Source organism: Tubulanus polymorphus, chromosome 10 (assembly GCF_964204645.1).
Source record: "Tubulanus polymorphus chromosome 10, tnTubPoly1.2, whole genome shotgun sequence".
Taxonomy (NCBI): Eukaryota; Metazoa; Nemertea; class Palaeonemertea; order Tubulaniformes; family Tubulanidae; genus Tubulanus; species Tubulanus polymorphus.
In genome coordinates this window covers 6,627,364-6,646,196 of record NC_134034.1, presented here as the reverse complement: position 1 = coordinate 6,646,196, position 18,833 = coordinate 6,627,364, and the positions used below count along the sequence as shown (strand labels likewise).

The window sequence follows — 18,833 nt, the reverse complement described above, 5'->3', positions numbered from 1 at the left end:
ACTCTAACTTGGCGTTCATATAGTCGTTAACAATCTTATGCTCCTGGCCATATCTTTCAAGTAGAATATCTATAGCGATACCATAGTTAGCAGTTGTAAGAGTTAAACCAGAAATTGCCCTTGCAGGTTCCCCTTCTAACAGACTCCGCAAATAGTTAAATTTCTCAACGTCACTCAAATCCGATACTTGATGTACAGCAGCATTATAGCTGTCCCAGAATTCAGGGAAGTCTTTAATATCGCCTTAGAATTTATGCAAAGTCAGTTTAGGTAATCTGCTGTGAACACTAGTTCTTCTAAATTCGTTGGCATCCGGGTTCAATTTCGATGATAAGCGTAAGTGAGACATACCAAGGCAGTGAATTCTGCGTTCAAGGTCTTCGGTGTACTCAACCGCGTTACTGACTTCCTCTTCCAAATCGTCTAGGGTTGTTAGCTTTAGAATATTTTCGTCGACCTCGCGAATATTTCGTAGTTGACGCTTCAATCCTCCGATGAGCGATTCTATTTCGTCCGATGTTTGAAGGTATCGACATCTGCCACAGCAAACAATTTGTCCAATTGTGACACCATTTTCGTCACCTGACCGCGGTGACCACCTCTACTCTTCACCAGCCTAGACAGCTCCTCAGGTGTTTGCGTCATCCGGGTCACGGCACCAATTTATGTCGTAGAAAGTACAGACTAGCGAAGATTCAATACCGAAATACAAACAACGGAACCAGCAACGACCAGCGTATGATATGAAATGCACCCAGATTTATTCCTGGACACGTATTTATACCCTGACACAATGAAAAACAATGATTTTGACCAGTACGGAGAGCATTCTGACTTAACAATAGAGTTAATACACACTTTAAATTCAGCTTATGATAAGGATTATCAGTTTTACAATGAGGTTTATACACAGTTTACAATGAAGTTTATACACAGTTTATCGAATGATATTTCCAACAGCTGTCACACCTGTTGACACATAACTTCATTTTCAAAAATCAATCAGGCTTCCTACCAGGGTACTCAACTTCTGACCAATTACTTAAGCATCACTTCATTCATCCACGAGAAATTCGAGAAAAATCAGCACGTACGTGCCATTTTTCTTGACGTAGCATCTGCATTTGATGCACTCCGGGAGTGCATCAAATGCAGATGCTACGTCAAGTGACTCCCCATGCTCTATCATTACACAAGCTATTATCCTATAGGGTTCAAGGAGGTGAGCACAATCTTCTCAAAAGCTATTTATCCAATAGAAAAGTGTGCACCCGCGTAAATGACTCATTGTCTAATCCCTCCCCAAAAAATTTTATTAACTACGGGGTTCTGCAAAGATCATTCCTCGGGCCTCAGCTCTTCCTTACGTATATTAACGATCTTCCTGATAGTCTCTCTTGCCATTCCTTTATTTATGCTAATGATACCTCCATATGCATTCCAATTGATCCTAACGATCCGAATCAATCGAATGCAGTAAACCAACGTGACCTCCACAGATTTTCCCAATAGTCGAAATCCTGGGGTCTCGACTTCAAACCAGGCAAAAGCTGTGATGTCCTCTTTTCTTAACGTGGCTTGGACCAGTATTCTCCACTCTACCTCAACAATCACCCCATTCCACAAATGCAGTTGCACAAACACTTAAGGTTTTACTCTCCATAATTCGCACCATATAATCCAACTGGAATGTTAAGTCCATAAGATCTTAAAACCATTGAAAGCCCCATCAAAGACCGTTAAATCATATCATCTTAATGTTCTCTATCAGTCATTTATTCGCCCTCACTTTGATCACTGTGACATTATTTATAACAGTGCATCATACTGCATAAACCCCACTATCATGCCGGTATCCTTGTATCGGCTGTATCCACGGGTCTAATACCCAAAAAGTTCTCAAAAACCTTAACTGGACATTTCTGGAATCACGTCGCCAAAGGCGTTCAGGTATCTATATGTATAAGGTGGCCAATGATAATTGCCCGCTGTACCTCTCAGAAATACTTCACAAATACTGGCCGATTCCTACTAGAACCCTTCGTTACAATAAACCCTTTTCCTTTCGAGTCTCCTCATCGACCAAATTCATGTCATCACCTGCTATCAAACTTGCTAGTTATTAGAACCTGACCCCACTGTCCGGAATTCAAATACCAGTACCCCGTCTCTATATAAATCCAAAACCATGTTTAAATACAATAGTGGCGGCAACATCAGCAGTACTACGCTTAAGAATATTAACCGAAAGGAAGAAATTTGTCTTAATAGATTACGTGTTGACTTCCTCCTAAGATTCCATCTATCCACACACATCTATCCACATTTTGCCAATATTAACCCATTTTGTGATCACTGTAATACCCGGCTAGACACTAAACATTTCCTTATTAACCCTTTCAGTGCTGACTAATCAATACCCTATAGTGCTGGAGAAAATGTGAACATTTGGAAAAAATTCCAAATACACGACGGTGCGGTGTATCGTTAGTTACTGATATTTCATTATGTTTGACAGGTGCTGCCATCTTTCAATAGAGATAAAAACTAATTACTAATTACAGCAAAATCCATCACCGATTCATACACTGCACTGCGGTGTAGACGCACTGAAAGGGTTAAGTGACGCAAGCCCAATCAACTTGCTGCAATTCTCCAACTCAATCATTTTCTTGAACAGAACTATCTTCTCTATATTTTTGACACCCTTGATATCAACTCAAAATGCTCCTTCCTTCCTCATGGTGACAAAAATCTCAACTTCAAGCAAACTCAATTGATTTCTAACACTGCCAACTTCATTCGGAACAATTTGAATATGTAATTAATATTTACCCTGTCCCTTGAAACATTTGCACAGAAAACCATCTTAACCCGTAACTAACATAACAAACACTGTTGTATTTTTATATTTCAATATATCGTGCCAATATACTATATAAAACTATTTACATTCAACACAGCATAAAATGTCAGAATGACGCTTTGCTAGTGTATATACTGTATATTCTTGTATTGATATATTTGAAAATAAACTTTATTATGGCAAAAAACTGTTTTAAGAATTCCTAGAAAACTAGGGGTCCAGGTTCACCGTGCTCACTTAGGAGGTACATGTAGTTTGAAGTACAACAATCTGAGAATTTCAATATTCAACACCTCCTGGTGATAAAATACTGCAACCAATAACCTTGAAACTAACCACAATCACAGAACATCTGAGGAGAAACAATTTTGCCATTGATGTGATAACAAAATATGCTGAAGTACCAACATAACACTACGTACGTTACCCTGGTATGTTAAAAGTAAACTTTTGCTTGATTAGCGAGAGAGCTGACAAGAAAGTCAAGATGTCCACTATTGTGGCCATGTTAGATGAGTGAGAAGCGTTTCAATAGGCGTTACTTGATTTGTTTATCCCATGATAGCTACATGATAGATATCACATGATAGCTACCAACTTTCAAGATAATTGCAGGTAATTTGAAGTATGTAGAGCGCTAACGAGGGAAAAGAGAATGGGGCATGACCCACTGAGTAGAAAAGAATGCCATCCTCCCTACCGGGTGACATAATTCAAACCAGTTTTTTTCCCAAAAACAGTCTTTAGGAGAGAGATGTGTCTATGGTAGATACAGGTACAAAGCAAATATCAAGACAATCGACTCATCCCAAAATATCTGCATTCTGTCTAAAGACGAATGGACGGAAACAAAGTGAACATTACATACCCGCTGGGACGTTAAGTCCAAAGTTGGCTGAAAATGATAACTTTTTTCTCCTAATCAGCAGGGCATTTTGTAAACTGTAATTTTTTACCAGTTCATTTCTATAGCTGCCATGTGTGTTATGTTCAGATAATCATGATTTTAAAAAAAAGTTATGTGAAGGGTAGGTGGGCCAACTTTTCAATTTTTTAGCTTAAAGCAAGATTCTTGACATTCTTTAATTTTTCATTGCTTCAAAATTTTTAAAAAACTTTACATTGCCATCGTTGTTTTTGAAGAGGGAGACTCAAGCTCAAAGGTTGCAATTTCTGAAGACATCATTGGCTGCAGTGGTCGATGCACAATTGTTTTTCCAAAATCAACAATGGCTCCATAAACTTAACACAAACTAAGTATGATTTCTTTAAAACTATGATGACAATATATTTTCCATAGGGATGAAACAGGATATGACTAATACACAACAACTTAGGTGAGTTTGTGTCCACTTGAGAACTGTATCCTTCATCTAAGACGATGGCCAGTAATTCTTCGATATTGATTGATATAATCGAGATTGAACAGTAACTGTAACAGTTACTGTTTGTTTCCTCTTAACAAATTACTCTACGTGTTTTAAAGCTGCTGTTATACACTTGGAAGCCACTTGGGTCTTTGCTCATTTTCCTCTAAACAACTGAGAGCTCGCTGGCGTCCTTTACGACTAATGTGAGACATACTATTCACTAACGCAGTTAGTTGTTTACTCGTATATTCCTGTCATAAAAGAAAACATTAGGATTAAATTCAGGTAAATTTCCTGGATGCATCAGGGTAATGTTAAAATGTAATGATAGGCTATGCATGGCTGAGCACTGGCGTGCTTTTGAAAGGCCATGAATATGGTGTCGAACCAAAATCGCGGATTGCTTCATTGTGTATGTATAATCCTTATCTCCTGTATTGGGCTCGGCTCCGTTTTAAGGATCATTCAAAAACATGCTCGTGCACAGTAATATTTTTGCATTTCAACATTCCATCCTCAAGCAAACATTCAAGTCTACCAACCTTACTTCCCAAAAAGTTTAATTCATTTATAGTTAATGAATAATCTAAAGCATGGTAACAAATTTTTGAGACACCTTAAACAGGGTCACCCTAAATTGTTACTCATGATTTATATACATGCATGGCTGAGGAATAGTGTGTTTTTTCAATGGACCACAAGTGTCGAACCAAAGTTACGAATTGTTCCATTGTGTATGTTTGATAGATGATCCACTGCCAGTTGAAAAATTGATTAAAAAACACCCAATCAACTGATTTAGTTTGTATCATCTCTGATTACTTGAATTAGCCTCTTTGTCTCTGGATTGTATATATATCTCATAATTTCTGTAGTATCTCATTATTCCTGAAGATGACTATTAGGATATAGTCGAAACGTTGAAATAAACTACTATCTCGAAGTTTCATTTTCGGACTTTTTATTATCATTGTGGGATTCTCTCCTCATCGCCTCAACACGGATATTGTGTTCTACCTATCGTGATTTCATTCCTTGTGAAAATTTTCTGTGGGGAATTGTAAAAACAAAGGTACTCAAAAACACCACCAGCTGGAACTGAGGACTTTACAGTACAGAAAGTAACAGATTTTGAGAAGTTCTTAATCTGATATGTCAAAATTCTACATCACGCACAACTGTGCATTGGTAAAAATGTTAATGATATTGAACAAGTTCCAGAGAGGCTTAATTAGTAAAGAGGAATAACAATTTATCAATGAGTCTAATCAAAATCATCTGATCAAATTTTATCAATCTGTCTCAGTTGATCTAATTGTCATGTCTCAAATCAAGGTAAACCAAGGGTAAGTTTGAAGTTTTTAAAGCCATCCACTAAATTTCATGACAATAAATGTAGAATTATAGGCTGTATTGCATTAACAAAAAATTCAAGATGGCTACTCTGGTGGCCATATTTAATGGCCGAAATTCTCTATTTTCAATAGGGGCAGACATCTCACCTACCCCAATTCTAACACAAAGATTAATCAAAACCTACCAAGAATTGAATGCTGTATTGAGGAACCAAGAAATTCAAATGTTGACTGCCTACCTCCATTTTTGATAGGGGCGCAAATCTTACATGTCCAAACCCACCCACTAAATTTCAAGAATTCTAGACTATAATACGCCAACAAGAAATTCAAAATGGCTGCCCAATGGCCGATAACCTCCATTTTCAATAGGAGTGAAAATCTCACCTAACCCAATTTCCACATTGAGTTTCATGAAGATCCATAAAGAATTGTGACGGCTGTATCATGCTAACAAGAAATTCAAGATGGCCACCCTGGCGGCCCTGTTTGATTACCGATGACCTCGATTTTTATTAGGGGTGATCAATTTACCTGATCCTATCCTTAAACCAAGTTTCATGGAAATACATCAACAATTATAGGCTGTATTGGTTACTCTTAGCATTTCAATTAGTCTAGCTTTTGACTAAAATCCACCAAGAATTTCAGCTTGTATCGCGCTAAGGATTGAAATATAATGCAATGCTCCCACCGGGGAGACATAATAAGCATACACAATGCAACAATCCTTATACCTTGTATTGGTTCAACTCTATTTCAGGGCCAGTCAGAAAACACACTGCCATGTACGACTTATTTTTGCATTTCATCATTCCATCCTCGAGCAAACATCTTGGTCTAACAAACCTTTTTATCAATAATAGGTAATGACACATAATTTTTAGACACCCTGCAGTGTTCGACTCATATTTTTAATTACATCTTTTGCTCAGTTAGATTATTCATTGAAAATGTTTTCATGAGTGCAGGCAGGCCTGAGTAACAAAAGACCTAAAGAACCTTTAATCATCTTCAGTCCAATGAAGTTACAGTAGACTTCGCCTTAACTGGTACTGGTCTATGAGGTAATCCATCCAAATTCAGTTAAATATAAATTGCCCTTTATTGAGTTCAATATGTTCTATTTTATATTGTATTTGATCTTTTCCAAAGAATTATCAAATAAGTCAAATAAGGCAAAAAATATACCTTCGTTTGTGGTTCATGTCCAAAATTTGTTAGGGAAGGTGCAGGGAAAAAAGTATTTTGAAAAAACATTTTTCATATGACCGATAAGAAGGTGGCTGAATATTGAAAGCCTTGCAACCTCATCCAGTGTGGCTGAGAATGCTAACTGAACATAAAACCGGTGAGTTTTAACCCCTGATTTTACCACTTCTTTATTGACCTTGACTTATACACCTTGCGATTACTTAGTATTTTCAGCAACAATGTTTTACCAAACTGAAAACTCTCAACTACATGCTCATCTTCTGCTATAATACAGTAAACCTTGCATAAGTCTGACAGTAAACCTTGCATAAGTCTGATCCGCAAAAGTCAGATAAATGGACAAGTCGTATAAATTCAGAGGTCCCGTGTTTTTCTTCTTATTTACAAGTAAATTTCTGTCCCAAAGTCGGATTTTAATAATCGGAAACTCGCCTATGTTGTAGTGTAAAGTGTGATCCCAATCTATTCAAATTGTTGTCCAAAGTCGGATCATTTATCAATCATGTATAAATTTACACTATTCTTTCAGGTGTTCAAAATAGGCTTCATCATAACCAGGATATTATATTGAAATAGTAAATAAATAAATATGTGATTTTCATTGAAACACATGTGTTATATAATATAAGTAGGCAAAACATCAGGGATCATATGAAATACAAAGAAATATGTATGTGCAATCACAGGCACTTGAATATGGGCTTTGATAATGGATAAATATTTGATAATTTACCAGCGATACGTTAATCCTACTTTAATATTTCCGCCATGTTTTATAATAAATTCACCCATGATGCAACGCGCGCCGGTCGTTTAGCTATACTATACAGAAAGGCTGGAAACGATCCTATCTCCGTAATGCTTAAATCTACCCGCAGTTATCGGGACAGATGACGTCACAGCAATCCCGAAGAGGCATCGCGAATTTTCAAAAATCAATTTTGTTGCCATTTAAAATCTTTAATGGAGCTAAAACAGTGTCAATGTTTCCAAAAAATCATCTACAATTGAAATTATGGGCGCTCCTATATTTCAGGATTAAAATTGACACTAAGGACGTACTTCGGCAATCATCGGCAGTGTTCGGCTGTCCCGATAACTGCGGGTAGATTTAAGCATTATGGAGATAGGATCGTTTCCAGCCTTTCTGTATATTATAGCTAAACGACCGGCGCCGATGCATCATGGGTAAATTTATTATAAAACATGGCGGATCTATTAAAGTAGGATTAATGTATCGCTGGTAAATTATCAAATATTTATCCATTATCAAAGCCCATATTCAAGTGCCTGTGGTGCAATGCCATTTGACCACCGTTGAGCTCAATACTGCCGTTTTTTCCCCATTGATTTTTGAGGTTTTTTAAACCGGTCACCGCCAAATCTGGAGGAGAAATGGAGGTCCCAACTGTACCATTTTAGGCGGAGTCTACTGTACTATACTACAATAAAAAAAAGTTAATAAAAAAAGTTTCGCTAATGCACAATAAACAAATGTACCTTGTGTTCTTTAACCCAAGATTCAATTTGAGTTTCAGGTAAATAATATGCTTTGATATAAGCTTCCACATATTCTCGATCTGGAATTGGTCGGATTTCTGTAATTGTTTCAAGTTTCATAAGAAACTGCTGAAAATCTAATTGCATCCAAGCACGACCTTCTGTTGTACATTTCTTGGCACCTGAATACCTGAATAATAAACAATGAATCAATGACAACTGGTGATTATCATTTAGGTTCTCCTACAATATTAATCATGTGTAGCTGTAATAGTTTCCTCTAGACTATGATGAACACAAGAAAACGCTGTCTAGATATTAACTGATATATTTGTGTCTACCTGTCCAAAGCATGGCGGTTGCAGCATGAGAGAGAGAGAAGCTGTACTACATAATATGATACAATAGATACAGGTTACAATAGATGATCCTTATGGGATGACATGAGGCAACTGATGGGAGTGTGCCAATATATAACTTTCATGGATATGTTACATCCCCCTTGTTAAGCAATCTTTTAGGATTAATGAATGAAAATGATTAGATAAGTTTTTTTAAATCTGGACAATATTAATGTTTGAATATGACAATGCGATATTTGATAAATCAATCGATCCAGTGCTCGACATAGTTCTTATTCGTATTTATTCATTCCCATCCGAGTTGCATGGGTGGTTTAATGGTATTTATCGTCTGTTGATGTTGTTGTCTGGTAGGTAGTGCATTGGTATTCTAGATGGAAGTATGATCTTGGTGCTTGGTAGTGGTGAATTCGACTTGCGTGGTGCTTCGTCCTGTTGGTCAGCGGCTGATTCCGGGCTAACTGGAGCGTGTATCTTGCCAGTTAGTCGATGTGTAGCCTATTTCTTCTTCACTTCTATTCTTCTCTGTCTTGTTGAGCAAGTACGATCGAGAGTCGAGCTGTCTGACGATGATCACCGGTTCCCATCTTTAGGACTTGTTGTTCTGGATGCGGACGTGCTGGCCGGACACTAATGGAGGCAGTGGTGTTGGTTGCGCTCACTGGTCGTGGCGGTATTTCTGATCACGCTGGCGCCTTTCTAGCCGGTTCATAATTCACTCCTTCTGATGGTCGTGGGAAACATGTTCCTGTACAGGCGGAGTGGTAATAGGTTACCTTGCGCGCTTGTGTCGACTTTCGCCGTTAGCGTTGCATTACGCTTTGTTCCGATGTCGATATTGACAGTCGCAAAAACTTTGTCTCTACCGACTTTTGTGTTGACTGTATTAAAGGTCAGTGTCTCGAACTTCAAGGATTCGAACCCTTCGTCACTTCCATGGCGATTCTCAACAGCGTGTACTCTGCCAGAGCAGCGCTGGAATATTGGATCGTAGCTTTCTCTAGTTTTATGCTGGCCCCTATGATGGTCTCTATTTTGACAGACCTTTGTCCAGTGGTTCATCTTCCCACAGTTGTGGCATACAGAGCCAGCAGCTGGGAAAATGGTTTTTTTTCTGATGGTCGCCGCTGCAGTGCGTGCAACCTATGGTCTGTGTTACGTTTCTTCTGTCCGCATTTTTGCCTTGTTACTTGTCTCATGCTGTTTACTGTCATTGTTTGTGGTCAATTTTTTAAGCTGGTCTGTGGTCACCTCATGAGTCCTTCATGAGTCCTCGCTATTCATGAGTCCTCATATCCAACGGCAAGTTTTCTTTACTTATCAGCTTTCGTTCTACTTGAGGGTAGCATGTGCCAATAATAATTTGCTCTATCAACCGGTTATCAGTTTCGATTGCGTCACGAAATTTGCACCTCGTTGCAATTGTCCTAGCCTCGGTCATGAAATCACCTACATTTTTTCCTGGCTTTTGTCGCAGTTTCTGTAACTCAAATTGGCAAAGCCAGTGATTTACGTTAGACTGTAGGTGTGACTCGAATTTTTTGAAGAGGAGTGTTGGCTTTTTGAGTTCGGCTTCTGTCAAGTACCAACTGTTGAATATTTTCCTTCTCTCACTGCCTACCCACATCAGCAGATACGTTGCTTTGATCTCTGGTGTTTTTTAGGGTAAGAGGTCCGTTGAAAATAAGCTCACAATACCGTTTGAACCCTACAAAGGTGCTTGGTCAGCAGAATTCCAGTCCATTGCTGCTGGTGTGACTCCTGTTAGATCACCCATATTCTCGTACTGTCCTTACTCACTCCCGTCCTTTACTCAGTAAGGTCTAGTGGCTGTCTCAGATGGGGACTGATCCTTAAATGTACCCTGTAGAACCAACCTGAGGAACCAGATAGAAATTACAAAAATCAACTTACAACAGCAGTTGACATAATTCTTCGACACCTCTCCTTCTCTTATTCATTGGGTTTTTTACTTCTGACACCATTTAATAGTTTCCTCTAGATTATGATGAACACAAGAAAACACTGTCTTGATATTAACTGATATATTTGTGTCTACGTGTCCATAGCATGGCGGTTGCAGCATAAGAGAGAGAGAGATGCTGTACTACATAATATGATACAATAGATATAGGTTACAATAGATGACCTTATGGGATGACATGAGGCAGCTGATGGGAGTGTGCCAATATATAACTTTCATGGATATGTTACAAAAGCTATCAAATGGAAATTTAGCAATGGATATTAAGATTTAGACGCCCACACCTGAGAAATCTGTCCCTCATCACTTTGTAACCATTATTTATAACCAAAAATCATGCCACAGATAGCACTTTATGAACCATAGACTATTATATTGATCAGAAAAGATCAATTCGGAACAAGGCAAAGACTGCTAGTCCAAATACGTAAGGCGTTTGAATCTTCGATACTGGATGGAGTGTTTGCCTAGTCATGCATCTTAAGTTGGATCGTAAGCAGAGTTCACACTACATTATCAGAACAGTATAAATTTGGCCTGTTCCAACTTAGAACGGACCAAACATTCACATAAGCTCAAAATCCGTAGAACGTAGGACAAAGTTGGTTCGAGTCGATTTAATGACGACCTGCATATGCTCAAATGTATCAAAAGCCATCAATCGCTTCATCTTTTTCGTGCAGTATTATAAAAGTACACCATGTCCTCGTGGGTTGCTGCTGAATTTCAATCTGTTTGGTGTTATATCGGATATATGGTATATACTCAAGTACAGGTCGAATTTGTGTAAAAATTGGCATTGGATTTTGGCTAAAGAATGCTGCATAGATTTTTAATTTACCTCATGTAAAGTTGACCTCAGTTTTTCAATATCATATCTCAGAAATGATTCTAAATGACAAGGAATCATAGGGAGAAGATTGTTTATGAGTTCATGTTATTTCCTTGATAGATGGCTCAAGCAATCAAAAGTAATTAAACAATACTTGAGATGATTTAGTAATTCATGAAAAATATTAGGATAAATCTATAATTCTATAATGTAGAAATCAACAGAATTTTTGGTAAATTAATCTCAGAAATGAACCAGACATTCACCTACGCCTGCTGGATTAGTCTTGCTGGGTAGTCTTTGCCACCCTTAATTCCACCCGCCATTGTTATTTTCTGGGCCCTCTTACTTAAAAAGTTATAATGACTTAAAGTATTACTCCCAGAAAATTCAACCCCCCAAAATTGACCTAATATTTCTGGTCTAGATATTCGACTTTTACACAAGTATATATGGTACTGTGAGCATTGAGTTGGTAAGAATTATTGGTTTTGAAACAACAACAGAAAATACATTCAGTTTCCAAAAAAGTTCCATTTTCCTTATCAGGAGAGGCCAGGTGAGGATACCTGAGCATTAACCATATCAAAACCTGAGCATCAACAGAGAATTGACCATGAAAATTGACCAGAAATTTGACATGCATCATGTTGAAACCAAGTGTGGATATTGACAGGCGCTTTGAAAATAATAGATCAGAAGCAGATGGGCTCGGCGATGCTTTCTTATAAGTCCAATCTGTTGTTTCGATAACTTCATCCAATGTAATCCAATATAGTAAATATTGACTCCAATCCACGATTGATGACAATCTGTATATATTATAAGGTTCTTCGAGCTCTGACCACAGTAGACCCATAAATTCAAAATGAAGACTTGACTGTTGAGCCTAACTCCAACTCTGACTTATCTACCCAAACTAAGCTCAGCTCAGCTCCCTAAACAAAATCAACTCCCATATTCATACTCCTGGCTGAGCTGAGCTCAGCTCCCTAACCTAAATAAACTCCTATATTCATACTCCTGGTTGAGTGCTCATCTGAGACATGCCAGAACAGGAGTAGAAACTGTGAACTCATCACAAACTGTGATGTCACCTGTCCAAACATTCATTAAATACTCCTAAACAACAGGCAGTGCATGACAGATATTAACTATGAATTTATATATACTTAGCAATAATGCTACAAACACAACACTATGTTGTCCCCATGATTAAGATACTCATTTCAACAACCAGGGAGGAACACGGGCAAATCCAAAAGGTCGGAAATGTCAATTATAAATGTAGCTGCAAAGCAGCGACAACAGGTTTCTGCCTTGCTGGTTTAAATGTCGCACTGGAAAGCGTACAAAGATTTCACCAAAATAATTCTTATCAGTTTATAACACAACTATTTTGAAGGAGCGCGCCACATATCCGCGATATGTGGATCCACAAGGGCTACAACGTAAAAAGTACTGATGTACCTTGTTTGGTGCTTTCATGGTTCCGTTGGGAGTTGCATGAATTAGTACCCGTTGGCATATGGCACTTATGTGTACAAGTACTTATACCATGTTTTTGATGTGATCCAGCTTTGAAACTGAACTAAACCTAAAACCCAATAAATGTCAATTGATTTCGACATGCATTCGTGAAGCATTTTGATAATATCACATCACTATATTTATTTGTTCAATTAAAACTATAGGACCAAATGTTCTGTGCTCTCGAGGCACAGTTTTTTATAATATAAAACATATAACATAACATTGTAGCCTCGGCCAGATGTCAAATACACGGGCTGATTAAGCATCGGCGATCGGCTTTTTCCATGTTATGCGTACAACCAATACAATGTTTACGATTCAAATAGATACAATTATTGATTCAATTTGTACTGTCTTTGGACGGAAGATTTTCATCCCTGAACAACTGGAACAACACATGTCCGTAATGGTTTTTCAGTCCTGTGTCAAAATCAATGACTAGCCTGGCACCCTAATCAATGCACACATGCGTTTCCAGCAAAGTGCCGGAATTGACCTCTGTTCATGCATATCTAGCAAAGGGATGAATGCAAAAACATGAGCCCTAGGCTGACACTTAGAGGATTGAATCCCAATGTAATAATAAATTACAGATAAATCCATAGCCACCTATTGGACAAATGATATCAATACGATTGCAGGTAAGCGATTTTTTCTACCGGCCACAGTTAGGTTTCGCTCTGCGCATGTTCTGAATATACCGGAAGTAAACAAACTGTGACGTACGCGGAAGTAAAGTTCAGCACATGTAAGTCGCAATTGAAATTAATTCTTTTCTCTCTTTCTTCTATATGAAATACGTGTGCCACAAATGATGTTTTTTTCATGTCAAATGTATTTTGGACAAAAAGGAAGATCCAATACTCAGAACAGTAGTTGCCAAATCTGGTAGTCATCTCTTGACCGATGAGGGATTGCGGTCCTTGAAATTAAATTCCTATGTTACTACTAGTGAGTAAGTAGTGTGTTGTTTCGGAAGATCTTAAAACTCATCTCATACAGTTCTAGACAACATGTATTGTTGCTGGATAATAAATCATCCCATGTGCATTTTTTCATTGAACTTTATATCAATATCTTTTGCTCTTTATTCAGGTGATAAACAATGGCCCTAGCCCTTGAAGCTGAAAAAAGTATGTATGACTGTTTAGTTATTGATTCTTATATAAAAACCCCGATTGTCGCAGGAAACAAATCGCGATACAAAAATAGTCTATTCAAGAAAGTATTTAGTACTTTGATAACTTTTCTCGTTTTTCATTTACTCTTGAGACTCCTCATAAAATCTATTTGATTACTAGATGAATTTTGAAAACAAAGATATGATCATTGGCGGCTACAACAAGGATGGTAATCATTGGGTTCTGGTTGTAAGTAGAATTATAATTATTTGATAATTTCGGTATTTATTTGTCAAATATTAAGTATTTAGAAATAATGCATTTTTTTATTCATATTAGATGATCAAGCCCAAAAACTATGAAATCGTCTACCTTGATCCGTTTGGAGCATCTGATTTTAAAAAAGCTCAAGCACTGAAGAATATTAAGTAAGAAATCATTATGAAAACTGCGTTATTCTCTATCGATGTCAATGTATTATGTATAATTTCCAAACTATTTTTCATCTCAATGTAAGGTCTTACTTGACTTACTGAGCCACAGCCCTTGGTAGACATGACATTGATGATATTGAATGGTCCATAATCGAACCGCCTCACCAGAAACAACTTGATGGGCATAGTTGTGGCTTGCTGACTATTTTGGTAGGATTGATTTGTTTAATTTCAATATTATTGATTATTGTTTAACAAATCTCATTCAATTACATATGTGTATTCAACAGTATGCTGGCAGTGTTCTTCAAGGTACCGACACGACCCATATTTCAACAGTAAATGCAAATTCACAGCGTTGGACATCAGCCGCTGCACTAGTTAATGAATCAGGTAGGCCCTCGACCTCATAGTTATTAAATTCAAAGTTCATTATAATGCAATCCTTTTTAATTTTAATGCCAGTGCTCGCTAAATGCCATTTCAGAGAACCAAATTGCCCAATCTAACTCAAATTTGATGAAAGTTCCATTCTTTATAATGCCAATTTTGTTATTATGCCATGTTTTCCATTTGCCGCAACAGTGTACTAATACTGTATAGGCTTACACAAACTGATTGGCTATCTTTCTCCTTATATCCTAGATGATATAAGTAACATATGCCATGTCTGTGGAAATGAAAATGGCAAGTCTTCTGATTGGGTAAGTATAACTTGAATAGATTTAGGTGAGATAAATTAAAAAGACCAAAAGAATATACAATGTACCAAGGGAATTATGGCTAGTAATTGCAGGGAGGGTCAAAGTCATGTTTTGTGCTTTGATTGTTAAGACAGAAGCACCCATATATAAATGAACATTAATCAATATCAATATACAGTTATGTTATTTCTTTTCTAGGAGGAATGCAACTATTGCTATCGATGGTACCATGTGGTGTGTCTACCTCATACTTTAAACCGAAAGATAATTCTAAATTTTGATTGGAAATGTATTTTCTGCAAGCAGTACTGTACTAAGTAAAGATATAAACACTTAAATTCATGATAAGAAATAAACACATTAAATTCATTCTATATGCTGAATTCCATTTTATTTTTTGTCTCAATATTTACAACCTGTCATAGAAGGAAACGGATCGGAAATCTTTTCAGATTTTAACTTTAAAATTTCGATTTTATCATCGCAGAATAACGTATAATTATTGACATTGTAATTGACTTTTGACTAGCCATGTGCTTTACTTCCGCGTACGTCACCGTTTGTTTACTTCCGGTATATTCAGAACATGCGCAGTGCGAAACCTAACTGTGGCCGGTAGAAAAAATCGCTTACCATGATTGCAGGGGTTATTTGATCCAGACTTACCCTTCAACAAAGTTCCGAATGACATGAACAATGATATGTTCCCAAAGAACATCAGAGACAACCTTATGAATAGGCACACGTGTCGAGATCTCACACAGTTTCTGACCGAATGTATTCAATTCCTAAATAAAACATACCAAAACTATGAATCCAAATCAATCTAACATTTTAATACATGATATTAAGAGAACCCCACAATAATAACAAAAGGCAAGAAACGGAATTCTTAATATGGACTTTCCTAAATTTACATCATGATGATGTACGTATAATCCGGTATCAAAATTAAACATCAGTCAATATACTCTAGAGTTTAAGCATTCATAATTCATAATGATTTTATAATAGGCCTACTCCTTATTTTAAAGATTAAGGATATACGCACATGTCAATAGTGCGCGCAGTTAAATCATTTGCAGTTTCCTGGAAAAATTTAACTAGGCCACACGCGAGGCGTGTTTTTCATATACATGTACATAACTAGCATTAGTTAACAGATCAATACATCACATAGCAGCGAGTCAGTGTGACACGCATGTGTGTGAAACATGAATACACGTTAGACATGCATGTGTGTGAAACATGAATACACGTTAACAGCGCATGTGTTCTCCTGAAACAAAATGTGGTTCCATCAACAAACAAATAATTAAACTAATAAATAAGCAACGCATTCCCATGAAATTCAATAGGGTTCAAGATTTAAACACTGCATTGGATGTTTTGAAAGTGGCGAAGAGAAACTAAGCCTCATTCGCAAGTTATTTTGTACCAAAGAAAGTGTCATATGCGATAGCAAAAATGGAAGCGATAGTCCATAAGAATGAAGTCTGAAAATGTTTCCATGACTAGTAGTTTATTCTATGTTTCAACTACTGTATTTTCCGGCGTACAAGTTGAGTTTTTTAGATCAAAATTATGTCCAAAAAACATAGGTCGACTTGCACACTTGCATACACCTGCTACACTTCCGATATCGTTTTCGAGGATGCTATGATGAAATGGAATATATGCCGACCATAGCCTAACATCTTTTTAACTAAAAATTTTACCTTGACTTTTACACGGGGTCAACTTGTACACAGTAAAATATGGTATGTACTAAAATTAATCATCCTGAAGATGACTAATAGAAAATTTTTTTCGTTATTATTGTAGGATTCTCTTTATATTATCGTCACAGCAAGGATATAGAGTTTAATGAATGGTTATTCTAATAAATACATCGTTTGTATTTCAATATTTCGTAAGCAATCTTTCAATAAAATGGCCATACTGTAAATGAATGATGTTAGTTGCCATAAAAACTTTACATGACTAGAAAGCTCTTTCAGAATTGGGGTTTGATCTCATGCAAGCAGGTGTGATGTCCCCACTTAGTCATTGCATCTCAAATGAAACATCAACAACAAAAAAAACAATCTTCAAGGGAAAATATTAATCATTACATTGATAATTGTGTGTGGAATTTAAAGAACTGACCTGTAAGGCGACTTCAACATATGAATTATGTTGTGACATAATTTCATGTATGTCCCATTTGACTACTGCCATATACTGCATAACTTGGCTATATTCATTGGTCCATGATGCAACCACGCGGTAGATTGGATGGCGTAACTCAGGGGTGACACTCACTGTCTGCAAAATTAGTTATTGCTTAATGGGATTCTGATAATAGAGGATCTATTCTTCTCACTGATTATATTCAATTGCAAACTTTCAGATGCTCAACAATCAAAACAATTTCAATTTTCAAAGCCCCATCCAATGACCTTGAAACTCAGCACAATCATAGAACATTTAAGCAGCTACAATTTTTTAATTGATTGCGGTTACAAAATATGCCTAGTTACCAATATGATATGGAAATAATTAGTTATTCTACTATTCAGCGCCCCCTGGTGACCATATGCGAAGCCCAATGACCTTGAAACTCACCATAATCCTAGAACATGTATGCATTTGATCATACAGTGGAACCTCGTTCTGACGAACCGCTGGGGGAAAAATAATAAATTGCCCATGGGCAAAGTGTGGTTTACCTTGAAAGCTAGAGGTTGTTTGGGGTAAGGGCATTGCTTGAAAAATCTTTTTAATTCGTGACTTCATAGTTCTACAAGTTTAAATATTGTATTTTATCTTTCTTAAAGGATTATTTTGTAGTCAAATAAGACCAAAGATATATACATTTGTTTACGGTCCACATCCAAAATTTCGAAGGGTACAGGTAGGCGCGGCATGGAAACTATTTTATATTTTCAAATAAATATTTTTCATATGAAAAAATATTCAAATAAAATTCATATGATGTCACTTATCAGAGGGTGGCTGAATGTATGGCCGCGGAAGCTAAAATACCGGTGCAGTAAGAAATCAGCGTATTAGATCATTTTAAATCCTGGAATTTACCACTACAATATTCAGACCTCGACCTATACCTATAGTTTGCTTAGTATTTTCAGGTGACAAGAAATTACAATTTATTACAAATTCTATTAAACAGAAAACACAGCGCTCATCTTCTGCTGATGAAATGTCAAACGCCCCAGCAAGCAGCGTTACAGTATCACTATAGTAGTGTATACTGTACGTGCGTGTGTTTGTGTGTGCAACAGTCTAATCTAATGATTTCCGCGCGCACGTGGAGGCCTTGTGTAAGTGAATGTTCGCTTACACTTCAATGTCAATCAAATCAATCACCGGGTATTAAAATGAAACAATACCTATGGCGATATGTGAAATGATTATATTCTCACCAGCAATGAGCATTTAAAATTCGCACATATACAGCACCTAGTCCAATGAAACGTTTGCCATTAATAGCTTTCCCATAATTATTTTAGTAGCGCCGGAATTCCCCGTATATCCCAAAAACAGCGAATCACATA

At 37.0% G+C, this 18,833-nt stretch overlaps 1 protein-coding gene and 1 long non-coding RNA gene across 3 annotated transcripts in view; one reads left to right on the top strand and one right to left on the bottom strand.

Annotated features, from left to right (window-relative positions):
• Positions 1 to 4,145: 4,145 nt before the first annotated feature.
• Positions 4,146 to 18,833, bottom strand: part of LOC141911713 (syndetin-like) — a 74,575-nt gene continuing 59,887 nt past the window's right edge. For both annotated transcript variants that reach the window (XM_074802726.1, XM_074802727.1), the window contains exons 20-23: positions 17,425 to 17,583; positions 15,943 to 16,064; positions 8,307 to 8,496; positions 4,146 to 4,487 (exon numbers count right to left, since the gene is read on the bottom strand). In XM_074802726.1, the coding sequence (XP_074658827.1) occupies positions 4,359 to 4,487; positions 8,307 to 8,496; positions 15,943 to 16,064; positions 17,425 to 17,583 (600 nt within the window). In that variant the 3' untranslated portion in view covers positions 4,146 to 4,358. The remainder of the gene's footprint in view (positions 4,488 to 8,306; positions 8,497 to 15,942; positions 16,065 to 17,424; positions 17,584 to 18,833) is intronic.
• Positions 14,368 to 14,768, top strand: LOC141911714 (uncharacterized). The gene is made up of 3 exons (XR_012620075.1): positions 14,368 to 14,387; positions 14,478 to 14,566; positions 14,656 to 14,768. It is a non-coding gene; the product is annotated as an uncharacterized LOC141911714 (long non-coding RNA).